At 42.3% G+C, this 16013-nt stretch overlaps 1 protein-coding gene across 1 annotated transcript; it reads left to right on the top strand.

Moving 5' to 3' along the window:
- Nucleotides 1–6360: 6360 nt before the first annotated feature.
- pdzk1 (PDZ domain containing 1) lies at nucleotides 6361–15502 on the top strand (the record flags this gene model as incomplete). The annotated part of the gene is made up of 7 exons (XM_080785042.1): nucleotides 6361–6567; nucleotides 9575–9788; nucleotides 11126–11461; nucleotides 12012–12208; nucleotides 12631–12873; nucleotides 13505–13945; nucleotides 15138–15502. The coding sequence occupies 7 exons, from the start codon at nucleotides 6361–6363 to the stop codon at nucleotides 15189–15191; spliced, it is 1692 nt and encodes a 563-aa protein (XP_080641168.1). The 3' UTR covers nucleotides 15192–15502.
- Between the last annotated feature and the right edge of the window lie 511 nt (nucleotides 15503–16013).

Genomic DNA, 16013 nt, shown 5'->3' with positions numbered 1-16013 from the left:
GTTCGACAAACCATGTGCAACCCAGATTCAGGATTCAATTAATTTCGATCCTATACCACTACAATGTGGAACACCCTACCAACAGCCATTAAGACATGTGAATCCCTTGACTCCTTCAAAACCGCTCTCAAAGAGCACCTACGGAACGGCTGTAATTTGAAACTGGCCCCTGGAAATTAAGTCTGAGCTCTCCCCACCCCTTTCTCTTTCTAACTGCTTGCCTGTGTTTTATTGCTATTTTATGTTCTGCCCTGTGAAGCACTTTGAGTTGCATTATGTATGAAAGGTGCTATACAAATAAAGTTTATTATTATTATTATCCACAAAGTAACAGTTTTTGTATTGACTTTGTGCTTTCGTTTGAAATGTACCCATGACGCAAACTGTGAAATAAAAAAATCAATCAAATCAATGCAGGTGTGCCTTATTACACCACAGAGATTACAGTATGCCACAATATGTAAAAAAATATATATATATATTGTTGGTATCAAACGGGTAGCAGTTTCCTGGGGCCGCAAGCATCGCTTGTTAAGTGCAGCTCTCTCTCTCTCTGGTAAACATGAAAGGTGATGACTGAGGGTAATGGATAGTGAAATCCATGAGTGTTAAGTCAAGCCGAAGAGGATGTCTGTCTCCTTCCACACACACACACACACACACTCTCTCCATCTCTCCTCTGACTTCTGTACCCCGGGATCGATTGTTCAAACATAATGGCTCCAGGCCTTTGTGTAGCTAGGAGGCCTGGAGGGAGAGGAGAGGAGAGGGAATGTTCTCAGCTCAGCATCAGCATTGATAAATATTTGCCCTATATGGAAAAAACCCACACACTGGATCTACCGCATAGAACTTGTGTTGGATATTGGGACACGAGTCAACATAACCTAGATTTGCGTCTAGTAAGAGACCACGGGCTGGATTTTGAAGGTGCGTTTTACCATGTGGTAATACATAAATTGGCCTCGCTCTGCGCACAATCGTATTATGAAAGCCTTATCGTCCCGTGTTGAACGCACACACATATGGAATACGACGTTGCTGAATATTTTAGCATTGTGGGAGTGTCCATATGTTAATTATTTTCGCTTTGCGCAATTTGCTATTAAGCCCCTTGACCTGCGCATAACGATTAGACGTGGGTCTAGGCACCTCATAAACGCAAAAGCAGATAAAAGCACTGTTTGATTTTACACTTGAGCGGCTCTGGGACGCTGCTGGAGTGTTGCCAAGTCTGTTTATTATAAGCGGCTTCTTTTTCTGTAAAGTTGCTTGTAAATATTGGTAGTTGTGGTTGCTTTTCTTGTTTCTAAAGGTTTCTCTCCTAATGTTGTTTAAACCAGTGATCCTCACACAGCACATTCCCATGTCAGGCATCCCCAGATGAATGCATTTGCCCAACTAAGGACGGCTAATACAAAAATGTAATTACATTTTGAAAATAGCAGATCTACCAGCTCACAATGCATCACATTCATTCATTAAAACTATGAACTCTGACTGCAGGCGGATATATAATGATCATTATAACAATGTGCAAGAAAATATTTAAAAAGATGTAAGAACTTTATATTTGTGGACAATCAAAATATGTTTTTTATTTTAATGTGGTGTCATTAAAATTAATCTGGATATGGCAGACTCAATATCTAGAAAATAAAAACATGGCACTTCATTTAAAATAGGTTACAGACCCCTGTTATATGCGCTGATTTTGGGATTATTTTTATAGACCTATTTACTTGTTTCTCTGAGACATGGCAACAGCGTCTTTTTATTGCGTCATTTTATTGGGAATGTTGAGATTAGAAACGGCCATAATTCTTTCATTTCTCAACCTTAAAAAAAACCAAAAACATATGCATAATCCTTGGGAAGTTTGCTTTCATACGCTGTATCACACTTGATTCAAGTCTTCTTCAATAAAATGCTACGAGCGAAGACCATACCATCACGGGACCATACCGCATCACGGGCATACGCACCAGGCATTCAACTCATTACTCATTTCAAATATAATATAATTATAATTTAAATTAAAATATAATTTTACTGGTGTTTCTCAATAGAAACAACTTATTTTGAGGCATGAAGGTGACAGCATGCAGTGCAATAGGAATAATTAACCCAAATGTGACAAAGTCATATATGTCATGTCTTCTATGGTGCCAGCCTGAAGAAATGTAATAATAACGATCCCCAAAGTGCGCATTCCGTATGTGACATCAGCTGACTGGTAAAGAAAATAGTACGGACATGTTGATTGGGTAACTCTCAAACACGCCTTAAACACTCCCATGACTAATTCAAGGCCGTTTTGCGCACTCCACGGGGTGTCGAAAGCGCTTCTTAACATGCTTAAAATTGCAATATGACATACCTCACGCCCCCAGCTCATATTACTGTAATAGGTAAAACGCACCTTCAAAATCTAGCCCCACACCTCTACTTAAGTTTGACAGTTTATTGAAACGAAATGAGATGAATGTGGAATGGGATGTGGAACAAACCTAGGTTATGGCGAGACTCTGGGTTGGGGCGAAGTCTCGGGAGCTGACGGCCATCGTTGCTCTACTGCTCTGCGGTCGGTTCCTAGAGAAATAGAGACAGAAGGAAGAGCGAGAATCGAGGAGGAAGGAGGAGGTTGGGGTGGAGGAGAATGATTAATTTGAAAGCAGTGAATGGCAGAAATAGCCAATCTACAAGCGCAGTAGCCTACTCACGACCCATGTTTGGTCTGCTAGTGTGTTCATGTGTAGTTTGTTAATTAACCCTAGAACAGCAGAGCCCAAGAGTCACTCTTTACCACAGTCACCCTGACAACCAATAAAGCCATGGCATGGCTGTCCTTCTGGGCTATGGGATCACGGCTATACGCTAATAATCAGTCACTGAATATGCCAATGGGTGAATGCACATGTGCAAATTTCAGATTGATTCAGCTGACCCACTGAGAAAGAATGGGGTGGAAATGCATGAGATGAAATTAGGCACAAAAAGTTATTAAAAAAAAAAGGAAAAAAAAGTGTTACTCGATCCCTGCATATGCCAACAACCAAATAATGTGTTTTCAGATCGGTCGGTCATCCCAAGAGAAGAAATGCATGTGATAGATTGAGGACATGTCAGTCACAGAGACTTTTCACTCATTTTGAAAGAGTTTTCTAGGAATGGGATGGAGACTTTTAAGATCTATGATGAACACTAGAAAAGTTACATACAGTATATACTGTATAGGCCAGCTAGGACCTAATGTCCTCATAATAACAGTAGATGGCAGTGTTGTGTTCAGCAGAACACAGGGCAACTTCAGGTGGTCACCAAATCCCCAAACACAAACTACATCTAGAAGCACACGTGCGCGGGTGAATGAGAGGACAGAGGAGTGGATGAAAAAGAGGGGAAATTGTTATCGATTTCCATTCTTAAATGGATAGCAACTGAGTCCGTTACGTCAAAGCTTCTACAAACAACTTTCAGAACCAAGTGAATCCTGTGGTACCTTAGCTTAATCCAGCAGGAGCATACCAGGTCTTTTTTATTATCAATTAACTTTGCCTGTGAGCTCAGTACAATAATGAATGAACCATTACTAGGGGTTTTGGGGTTTGTTCTCTTCAGGTTTTTAACTCAACTTCGTTCCACTTCCAGGCCAGCTCTATGAAAGATAAGCCCTATCTCACCAAAGGACTCTCCCACAGATAAGGATATATACTGCAGCAACCGTATGGAACAGTGTGGAACACCTAGGGAACCGCGCACGCACGCACACACGCACTCACGCACGCACGCACACACGTCATCAAGGATGGGCCCAAGGTTTTACTTTTATGGGTTGTTGGTTGGTTGTCAGGGTGACAGTCAGGGTGACATTTGGGCTCTGCTGTGCTTAACAAAAAAAACCTACGCACCAGCAAATTGATTTCCATGTGCATCATATATAATATATATATATATGGGCTTTCACTTCTAGAGATTTTTACTAGTTGACTAGTTGCCTAGTTGCCTACCGATTATGTAAAAAAAGAATAATAATAATAATAGTTGTACATTTAAAAACTGTGTACATTGGTGACTATAACTATAATCTATACCTGATCTAGAGGCCTACAAAAACGGGGGGGGGGGGGGGGGGGGGGGAGAGAAAAAAATCAACTAGTCAACAGTACCAACAGTAGCCTACCACTAGTCGACCAGTGGATTTACTAGTCGACTAGTTGAATAGTCGACTAGTTGCCCTAATATATATATGGAAATGGGGGTGGTTGAATTTTCTATTGAGACATTTAGATTGTGTCAAAGGTCATGTTTCACCTCCTAGGAGACACAGGATTTGACACGAATTCTGACCTGATTGTCAAGATTCAATTTATCCAGAGCAAGCAGGCCGGCTCTATTAAACTCAATGGTAAAAATGTCAACCAGGTTCAAATCAAAAAGGGTTTGAAGAGGTAACGTTATATGTGCTGCTTTAATACTGTGGGGACTTCAAGTTCAAAGAAAGCTGTGTCCAGGACCATTGGACTATACATACATTAATTACATTGTAGGGTGACTTGTCCTGACTTGTATTGCTGATATTGACATACTTGACTGATCCTTGGCCCTGACAGTTGTTGCCTTGATTCTCCTACACGTACCTTTGGCCACCAAACAGATGATTGTTTCGTCATCCTATCTTAACTTTCCAAGGGCTCGTTGCGTTGGACAGGGCCGAGACATTCCAAACACGAGACACTGTTAAATAACTCAGCCTTTACGCCCACCTTTGCCCTGGCAAAGTCCTACAGAGTGAGAGAGGGAGGGAGGGAGGCAGTTCTATTAGAAATATGGGAGAAGACATGTGGGATTGTGGAAGAGGAAGACGGAGGGGGTGGAGAGCAGAGAAAGAGGGCAGGTTGAAGATAGAGCGAGGTGATAACAACGAAGCGCTGACAGGTGAACTCGCCTCCTTTGGACAGGGATAGTGAGCAAAGCAGAGCTGGTGAGTCAATTATCCAGATGACAGTTTCGGTTCTAATGTACCATTTTATATTTTTAACAGGTTTGTTTCAATTGTTTGGCCTGAAATGATTGTGTTCGATGTTGATTGATGTACCGTCCGTCCGTGCTCCAAACTGTTACGTTTCAAAGGCTTCATTATTTGTGATGTTTTAAAATAATATTAATAATTTAGATAATGTAACTTAAATGATAACATTTTCACTATAAATATGCACTACATTATGCACTTGTGATGTGACAGTAAAGTTGAAACTAGAGCAATTGCACATCATTGGTGGCGGGTTGGGCCTCTGTGTCATTATGTATAGTAGTACCGTAGGTGCATGAATTAACATTAAATATTTGCTTTGGGGAACACTTAATTTTTGGGATTACGTTTGTGTGTATTCTATTGTTATTGAGGAAAGCTATAGGTTTGTGAATGATTGTACTTAAAACATTTTAGGCAGGACCATGTTCCACTTTTATTCCTGATTCCTTAACAAACCGATGGAGATTTGATTTAGCTAAGGCTTTGAGATCAAGATTCTATATTAAATCCTAATCCAACAGACACATTTGGAATTGTGTTAGGATATTGCTTCTATTCATACTCACCTGGAACCCGTTACTTTTTTGACGGCACTTTAATATAATAATTATATTCCTGTTGTTTACAGTAGTCAAAGTTCAAACTTTCTTGTTAAATGAGTCCTTGGCACCTTCATAATGTGTCTGCTGTTAACTATTAACAACAGAGTGCTGGCAGGAGGAATACACTTTTTATGCAGTGATCAGCACATCTGTTGATTCCTGGGGATTGCAGTTGCAAACTAAATCTCTGATTATTATCCGTGTACAATATCGTAGTTTTATTGCGCAATGCCTACAACAAACCTCTTTTGGCAACAGTGTATATCTTTAAACTGATATTTGAGTTCACCTGGAATGCTTCATGATGCTTATTTAGATTGTGTATTTTGTTTATTGACAGTAGTAGGCCATATCGACAGCAGATAAGAGGGTTATTTCTGCGCTCTATAACAAGAAAATAATTGCTTGAGGTGAGGACTTGCCAAGACAGGACTTTGGAAGACAGAGAAACTGGGTGATTGTGGGTGTGTGCCGGTGTGTGTTAAAGATCTACCCTCTCCGGCAAGGGCCGTGGCTCAGCCGGCGGTCCAGGCACCTTGGCTGTGATAATCCATTCTGGCCGTGTGCTGCGGGTTCGACTCCCGATCTCGACGGCCTTTTACTGCATCTCTCTCCCCATTTCCTGTCAGCCTACTGTATGTTTATAAAAATATAAAATAAAAGGCCACAAAAAAACATTAAAAAAAGAATAAGATGTACCCTCTCCTCTGTGCTATGTAGGACATGGCTGGATATTATCCACGGGTGATCGCCATCACCAAAAGGCCAGGTCAAACCTTTGGCTTCTTCCTGCGGGTGGAGCGCGGAGAGGACGGCCATCTGATCCGGTGCCTGGAGATGGGAGGCCCTGCCGAGCTGGCCGGTCTGAAGGACGGGGACCGCATCCTCAGAGTGAACGGAGCCTATGTGGACGGAGTCGCCCATTCAAAGGTATAAACAAGGAGTACAGGGCGGAGAGCAGTGTCGTTTTTTCGTCGACTAATACTATGACGAGAAATGTTGTTCGTCGACTACCTTTTTCCCCCACTGGCGAAGACTAAATGGAAACTACATGAAAACTATAAGCTATACGATGACTAACTGAGACTAAATATATTGACAATTTCGTCAACAAATAAAAACTAGACTAAAATGTTAGGAAGGGACTATAGTGGACGAGAGATCCAGTATAAATAAAAGTCAAGTCATTTTACAATTGGTTTCACAACGTGAGCTTGTAGATCTGCTATTCAGCAAGTGTAAAATCAGTCATTACGAAGGCATTCAAGGCCCGCCAAAATACATTTTAGTCGGCTAAATCAACTGTAGATTTAGTCGACTAAAATCTTATGATGTTTAGTCGACTAAAACATGAAACCATTCCAGGTGACTAAAATATGACTAAAACCAAATGAAGTTTTCATTCCAAAATTGCTGCCAAAAACAACACTGGATGGGAGTAGGACGATTATAGCAGCAAAATCCTCATCTGATTGACAGCTACAAGCTTGCAGTTACTGTACCATCTTATAGGCACAGTTAATGATTTCTTAATTCTTAATCTTCAAAAACATGCAGTGTAATTTACTGTTTTTGGTGATGACATGCAAACGTCCATAAATATTCAGCAAACAACTTAATAGAACTCTGATTTCACATTAGTTAGATCTCTCTAAACTTCTTTCAACTACCGTACTACAGCAGATAAAGACAACAGTATGACATTGTTCTATTCATGCCCCTGTCTCCCATCATATCATTGAAGGAATGGTCAGGCTAGCTAACTCCTTATGATCAACGGGAAGGATATTTATCGCCCATGTCAAAGCGTCAGCGCTCGCCCAGCAGTCTGCCGTCACCCAGGCGGATGCGTGCACGCAACCGCTTCTCGCCCTCTGGGTGTCTTACTGGTTAATTTCCAGTAAGACAGTGGGCGGGAACCCCTTTTGGTGTTTTAAGCATTATGTTATACTTTAGCTATTGAAAACAGCAGATCTACAAGCTCATAGCGCTGCACCAAATGCCGTGCTACGAGCTTGCAGTGAAAATGTGGCGCAAATATTTGAATATATATTCTTTCAGAGCGAACGTTTTTGGATCTTTGCTTCTGGGCGGTACCTGGAACAACATATTTTCAGATGGTGGTCATTTTCGGGGTCCTTGACATGAAATAGTTTGAGAACCACTGACATAGAACCATAGGTTTTTCAGAAAACTGTCATGATTTAGAAGACATTTGTAAAATCGAACTTCGAACTAAATGGGTTAATATAATTACTATAGGCTGATGCCCATTGGGAACAATGCCCATATCAATGACATGAGGGAACTCCAGACTGTCAGACAGATACAGAGATCTTCATATATAGACAATAATGAGACGCAGACAGACACACGCAGACAGAGGTTCTGGACAAACGCTGGTCCAACTGAACCCGCACTTGGCACAAGACACCAGTCTTTCGGTCGGACGGTTCTCGAGAACAACAGTTAGATACAGATATGTATCATTGCAGAGATTTGATAATGGATATTATACTCCAGGACCTGGCTAAGATATCTACATATGCACTATGCACTTCATTTAGCGGAGAATATCTCAACTGTTCTTGGCTAATATGACCGCTGCGAACAATTTAGAAACTGTGAGAAATTCTCTATCCGGGGCGAAATACCCGGGAAATGACCACACCCTTTTTTTATCTTCTAAACTGTTTGTGCGACAGATTTCCTGAGGTGCTCAAAATGTTCAGAACACTCATTTGCTCGTTTGAATACTCAAAATAGACCATATGCACACGGAGGTCATCTTTCCACAAGTTATTAATGCAAAACAGACCAACATCAAAACTTACGTAAAACTCACCAACATTGCAGCTGTACGAAAAAGCTTGAATGATCCTCTTACTATCTGCAAAGTGTTTGTTTCATAAAAATCCACCGTATTGAGCTACTTTATGTCAAGAGATTCCTTGCAGGAGTTTGGAAGCGCTCGCTTTCAGTAAAGCAACATCCTCATGCTGCCCCCTGCATTATGTGCAAATTCAAAACAGGTGGTACGCAGGGCTGTCGAGTGATTATCCAACGAGCGCTTTCAAACTCCCAACATTTCAATCACAGTCACCTGCAAGGATTGTCTTGACAGGAAGCAGCTCATGACACATCCACCGTGGATTGTTATGAAATCACACACATACTGCAAGTAACCATGTGCAGCCGGAGCACAGAGAGAGAGACCTCCTCCATGAGCACAATACCCTGGCAAACGGAAAGTATAGGGATAATTCAGAGAGTATACCATAATGTAATTAAAGCTTTTTGTACAGCTGCAATGTTGGTGAGTTTGACATAATTTAATACAATTAGATAGGACTTTGTCTGTTTGGATGTATGGGCGGTCAATTGTGAAAATTGTGGCTAGTTTACTTTCCACCCTGCCATTAAGTTATGGAAAGATGACCGCCGTGTGCATTTGGTCTATTGAGAATCTCTCACAGTTCCTAAGTTGTTCGCGGGGGTCAAATTAGCCAAGAACAGTTCAGATGTTATCCGCTAAATGAACTGCATACACCCTTTTCAGTGTTTTAAGCATTATGTTATACTTTAGCTATCGAAAAATAGCAGATCTACAAGCTCATAGCGCCGCACCGAGTGCCGTGCTATGAACTTGTAGGTCTGCTATTTTTGAAAACTTGTGGCACAAATCTTTGAATATATATATATTTCAGAGCAAACGTTTTTAATTGACATATTTGCTTCTGGGAGGTCCCTGGAACAACATATTTTGAGATGGGGGGTCCGTGGCCCAATAAGAGATCATTCTGGGGGTCCTTGACATGAAAAAGGTTGAGCACCACTGACATAATAGAAACATAGGTTTAGCAGAAAAATGCTTTTTTTTTTTACCCCAGTCAAAAATGTGTTTCTAACATGTTACCTGTGTGTTGCCCCGGGGCAGGTGGTAGACATGGTAAGAGACGCTGGTCCATCAGTCACCTTCCACGTTCTGGATGCAGTCACCTATAAGAAAGCCATTACAGAAAAAGTGAACCTGTCTGAACCAGCCAGACCAGTAGTCAACGGAGGAGTGGTCGGACCGACACCGAAACCCAAACTCTGTTACTTGGTCAAGACCGTCTCGGGCTATGGATTTTCTCTGCGCTCCATCACAGGTGAGTGATGTTAACCCATTCTGACCTGAGATCAGATTCATACGAGGTTTCCACTGGACACGCACTGGTCTGATTAACCCATTCTGACCTGAGATCAGATTCTAAAAATGTCAGTCCTTTCGATTTTTCAAAAATAGCAGACCTACAAGCTCGTAGCGCGCCACTCGGTGGCGCGCTATGAGCTTGTAGATCTGCTATTTTTCAATAACTAAAGCATAACATGATGCTGACACCAAAATGGGTTCCCGGTCAGAATGGGTTAAATTGAATGACCATGAATAGACATGTCATTGTCTATTCATATCTGTTATATCGTACATAAATTAAACAAAGACAATTTTTGCCATTAATGGCTTAATTTTTGTCGTTTTCGTCTATATAAGTCATAAGTCATTCAAACATTAACTGAATAATTGAGCCAATTTGGCTAAACGTCATTGCACTGTTAATACATTTTGATACATTTCTCCATGGACTATTTTCAGCTAGACTTTCCAAATCAATCTCTGCTATAATTTTCTGTTTTGCTGATTTACAATTAGATTTGTTGCAATTCTTTTGCAGAATGTGCAGGCATCACGACATGACAGGATGCGAGTATTTCTACATGATGCTATTTTTTGCAGCAAAAATAAAATCACAATGGTTGTTGATCAAACTAAGCACAAGTGCCTCTCTCTTCTCTAGTCACATTATTCAATCAAGTTGATTCATTAATTGGCTATTGTTCAGAGGTCAAGAGATATTGCCTCAGCTTCGATCCACTTAAAGGACAACTTTAGTTTTTTTCAACCAAGGTTCAAGTTTTAGGTTGTTATTAGACAAAGTACAAGGTGAGTGTAATTTTTTTTTCCATTTGCTGCTTTCTTTCGTTTTAACGATTTACAGCGATTTCTTTATTCATATTTACTATATGCCTACTGGACCCCATGAAATTACATCTGGCCCCAAAAGATCACAGGATCTACTGAATGTGAAGGTAGCTATAGTAGGGGGATGCCATGCCATACTGTGTGTCGTATAGGCTCAATATGTCAAGTTTGTCACATTCAATAGATCCCGTGATATTTTGTGGCCAGATATAATTTCTTGGGGTCTAGTAGGTCTATAGTAAGTAATACAAAAATAATTTCTTTGTGGGAAAAACAAACATATTTAGGACCATGTTTGAACTTCCCTGACAAAATCGCTAAAACGAAAGCAAGCAGCAAATTAAAAACAATTAACACATCTTTTACTTTCTCTAATAACAACCTAAAACATGAACCTTGGTGGGGAAAAAAAAACTTTTGTTTGAAAAGTTGTCCTTTTCTTTTAACGTCATGCTGTATATATAGCACAGCAGGGCATATTCATGACACAGGTGGCGCCGGGCGGCGTGGCCCAGAAGGCGGGGGTGAAAGACGACGACCGCCTCCTGGAGGTCAACGGGGAGAGCGTCGACGGCGCCATGACGCACGACAACATAGTGGCCATGGTCAAAGCGGCGGGCGGCAGCGTCGTGCTCCTGTTGGCCGACGAGGAGACGGACAAGCACTACAGGAACGCGCACGTCAAGATGGCGGCGAGGATGGCCACGGTCAAGCACCTCCCCCGCGCGCCGCGCGTCGCCGACCTGACCAAAGGCCCCGACGGCTACGGCTTCTACCTCCGGGTGGAGCCAAACAAGACAGGCATGTCCTCCGTCTCCTATACCTACACGTAATGATATTGATTATACAGCGACATTACTTTTGTATCATTTACAGAGTGTCCTGACAGCAGTGTTGATTTCGTCGACTAAAACTAAGACGGAAAAGAAAATTGTCGACTACCTATTTTCACTGAGGAAAACGAATCAAAACTAGACTAAAAGGAAGGGACTAGTGGACAAGAGATCCAGTATAAGTCATTTTACACTTGGTTGCATGCTGAAAATAGCAGATCTACAAGCTTGTGGATCGGCTATTTTCAGCAACTGTAAAATAAGTCATGGCGGCGTCAAAAGGCCCGCCAAAATACATCTCAGTCGACTAAATCAACTGTAGATTTAGTCGACAAAAATCTTATATTTAGTCGACTAAAACTAGACCAAAACTAAAACATTCCAGGTGACTAAAATGCGACTAAAACTAAATGAAAACTATTCAAGAGACTATTATGACTAAAACTATAGAATCAAAATGTGCTGCCAAAAACAACACTGGTCCTGACCACCAGTGTAACCATATTGCCACCACACAGGCCACTTCATCAAAGACATTGACAGGGGGAGCCCGGCAGAGAGAGCGTGTCTGGAGGAGATGGACAGGCTGGTGGCTGTCAATGGACAAGAGGTGGACGGCTGCAGCCATGAGCAGGTGGTGGACAGGATCAGACAGAGTGGTGACAAATGCTGCCTCCTGGTGGTGGACTCGGACACTGACAATATGTACAAAATGGTAAGATTGATATACACCCTAAGAAAGTAAGAAGGCAGTTGCAGTTGCATCTGCCGAAACGTTGCTTCCTACTAATAAATAATCGGCACTTTGGCTATCAGTGTGTGCGGCCACTCTTTTTTTTTTTTTTAAGGACCACTTCAAATACAAATGGTAAAAATAAATCCTACTCAGTCTGTGTCTCATAGGAGGGCTGTGGACAGTTCAGAAACGCATGCACCGTTAGCAATCACTGCGTTCACAATTGGGACCTATTATGAAGATAGGTTGAAAAGTGGTGAAGTGGTCCTTTAAGACTTGTCTTGTAAGACAACTGTAGATGTCAGCCCTAGTGCAAATATACCTGGTGTTTTTTTTTGCTTTTAGCAGGGATTACAGGCTTTCTATGAGGTAACATTGTGTTGCCCCTTCTTTCTTCACAGGGTGGAGTCTCTCCCATGCTCTTTTGGGAGGAGAAGGACCTTCCACCCAGTTACCCAGAGGCGGTCAGCTTGCCCGTTGTGGTCAGACTGTCCACGCCCGTGAAGGACCAGGAGGACACGCCTGTGACGGCAACAAAGGACCAGGATCTCAAGCCCAAGCTGTGCACGATGGAGAGGCCTTCGGCCGGCTACGGATTCCACCTCAACGGCATCCAGGGACTGTGTGGCCAGTACATCAAGGAGGTACGATTGAAAACCTGGACACCCAGATGGGGGTCGACGGCCAATTTCATATAGTTTTTGGGGGTCCTTGACATGAAAAACTTTGAGCAGCACCGACATAGAAAACATAGGTTTCTCTTGAAAACCGGTCATGATTTTAGAAGACATTTGTAGAATCTGGTCCTTTTAACCCATTTAGACCCGAGCTTGATTCTACAAAATGTCTTCTAAATCCAGACAGTTTTCTGAAAAACCTGTTTCTATATCAGTGGAGCTCAACCAGGACGCCCCAAAAATATATGTAATTGGCCGCCGATCCCATCTGAAAATATGTTGTTCCAGGGACCCCCCCCCCCCAAGAGGCAAAGATTTGAGTTAAAAACGTTCGCTCTGAAAGAATACATATATTCAAAGATTTGCACTACATTTTCACAATTAATAGCAGACCTACAGCTCATAGCTGTAAGTCACCGAGTGCCGCGCTATGAGCTTGTAGATCTGCTATATTTTTCAATAGCTAAAGTATAACATAATGCTTAAAAACACCAAAAGGGGCTCCCGTCCCAGAATGGCTTTAACGGGGTCAATTTGCAGCTGAAATACCATTTTACCCAAAGCCCCGCTTAATAATCTTCTTCCCGTGGCCCTGCAGGTGGTGAGTGGCGGTGCGGCGGACCGGGCGGGCATGGAGGAGGACGACATCGTGGTGGAGGTGAACGGCGTCAACGTGGAGAAGAGCTCCCACGAGGAGGTGGTGCAGCTCATCCGCCTGGAAAACAGCGGCCTCCTGGAGATGCTGGTGGCCACGAAGAGCGTCTACGAGCAGCTCAAAGCCGCCGGCGTGGCCGTCACGCCGGCGCTGCTCCTCCCCGCCACCGGCGGTCACACGTCCTCGGCGCAGGTCCACGTGCCGCCGCCGGTAGCCGCTGCCGCCCCCGCCGTCGCCCCCGCCGTCTTGGAGATGCCGGCGAAGGAAACCTTGGAGGAGGAGGAGGTTGCAGCCACCTTGGCGGAGGCGACACGGGAGGAGGAGGAGGAGGAGGACGAAGTGAGGCCAGAGAGCCCTGCACCCGAGCCGGTGGCACGTGCGAGGGTGAGTGACGGGGGACGTAGCTGACCATTTGGTTGCCCTACTCGTAGGATATTTGTGCTTTACTTGTACTTTTTGCCACATTTTGTTGCCCCCCTCGGCGTGTTGCCCGACTCGCAGTGCGTATTGCGCGTATACGTATAGCGACGGCACTGGGAGTGAGCTTTTTCTGAAGTCGCTATAGGGAGATCCCTGGCTGTCACTGGCAGCAGGGCATCCTGGCTGTCCCAAAGGGCATAGATCAGTGGGTTTTTTTTTTCAACCAGTGTTGTTTTCGTCGACTAAAAACTATGACGAAAAATATTCGTCGACTACCTTTTTTTTCCACTGACAAACTAAATGCTATGATGACTAAGACTAAATATCTGACAATTTCGTCAACAAATGAAAACTAGAGTAAAATGTTAGGAAGGGACTAAGAGATCCAGTATATGTCATTATCTATTCGGCATTTAAGTCAACGGACCACCATTTTATAGTTTTGAGCCTCGATCTCAGACTCAAAACCATAAATAATATTTTGTTGTTGCTGTTGGATAAAATTGTGTCCCATAATTCTACGCTGTATTTATGTGGTAATGATTAGGAGAGATGACGAGACGATTGTTGATCAAAATTAACTAATGCAGGTGTTTAACAATAATTTAATAACTTTTGAGAGCGTAAAATGAAAACCAAAATAACCAGTACAGGTCCATTTGGTTTCATTTTACGCTCTCAAAAGTTATTAAATAAGGGTCCATTTGGTTACCAACTCTCCATTTGCTGGGGACCACCTGGAACCGCCTCAAGGACCACTGGTGGTCTCTGGATGAATGGCTTCGGAGTTTTGGGAACATTCGTTCTCTCACTACGTTATAATCTCTGTATTTTGTGGTGTCTGCTACTTAACCACTTAAACCCTATATGCACACTAGGGGGGGACGTTTTCTCCCCTTATCATCTAGTACCAACAAGGTCGACTAGTTGCTTAAAGCCCTAATGCACACTTGTGCACACATGGTGAGCTTGTACGTAGAGCTGCTATTTTCACCAAATGTTTGCCAAATATTCTATTCTAATGTTCACTCACTGACCATTAATTTGTCTATTTAGGCCTATTATGACATAACCAGAATAGAAACACTAGTTTTCATATCAAAAAACAACAATGTTTTGTATCAACAATTAAATGTCGTCTTTTTTTCTTTCTCAGACCCCATCTGTGTCATCAGCTTCATCTCAAGAAAGTGATGATGAGAGACTCTGACCTGCCCGACCATGACAAGCAATTCCTGGCCAGTCCTATAGGCTACGTTCAGACTCCATGTGGAAACGGATTGTTGTAAATCAAATTTGAACCACATTCCTAAGGCGGTTTAAAAGGTGATCCCATTCCAAATCTGATTTGTTTTAATGCGTCTGTCTGGACAACTTTTGCAACTGAAGTCTCGATGTTTTTGGCTCGCCCAAAAACAGCCGATCTGCTGTATATAAGCTCATAACGCGTTGCGAGCTTGTAGTTTGGCTATTTTTGACACTTGTTATACGACTGTAAATTAAAGATTAACTCACGCCTGTTGTCATATTGTTATCGCAGTAACAAATAGCACATCCGATATATAATATCAATGTGGACAGTTAAGTCCTGAAAAAGATTAGATATGAAAAACCAACATAGTTAGCATCTGTATGAAACAGCAGTGTGTAAACATGTCTTACCATTGATTTCCTTGTCCTACCTGTCTCTTTACCACCCGCTATTCATTGCCTTTGCGATTCTTTCTCACTGAAGATTAGCCAAATTCCCAAGATTAAATAACTACTAAAGGAGGTTAAGCTAGCAGTAACAGCACAGTCAATGAACCAACCTACTGCTGTCTGTCATGGATGATATTTGCGCTAATCACAAATTGCTGCCATTTTGTAATGCTAGATAAAGTAAACTTTGATAAAGTAAACTTTGTTATTTCTATCTGTGAAATAAAATAGTATGTTGTCAAATTCTTCCACCTAAAATGTTTGGTTTATATTACAGGTACCTCTCTAGTCTGTTCCCAGTGGGGAATTGCATTCCAATAGAAAAAAATCA

This window comes from Protomyctophum bolini, assembly GCF_963924005.1.
Source record: "Protomyctophum bolini genome assembly, chromosome: 16".
NCBI lineage: Eukaryota > Metazoa > Chordata > Actinopteri > Myctophiformes > Myctophidae > Protomyctophum > Protomyctophum bolini.
This window is presented reverse-complemented; position numbering and strand designations above follow the sequence as displayed.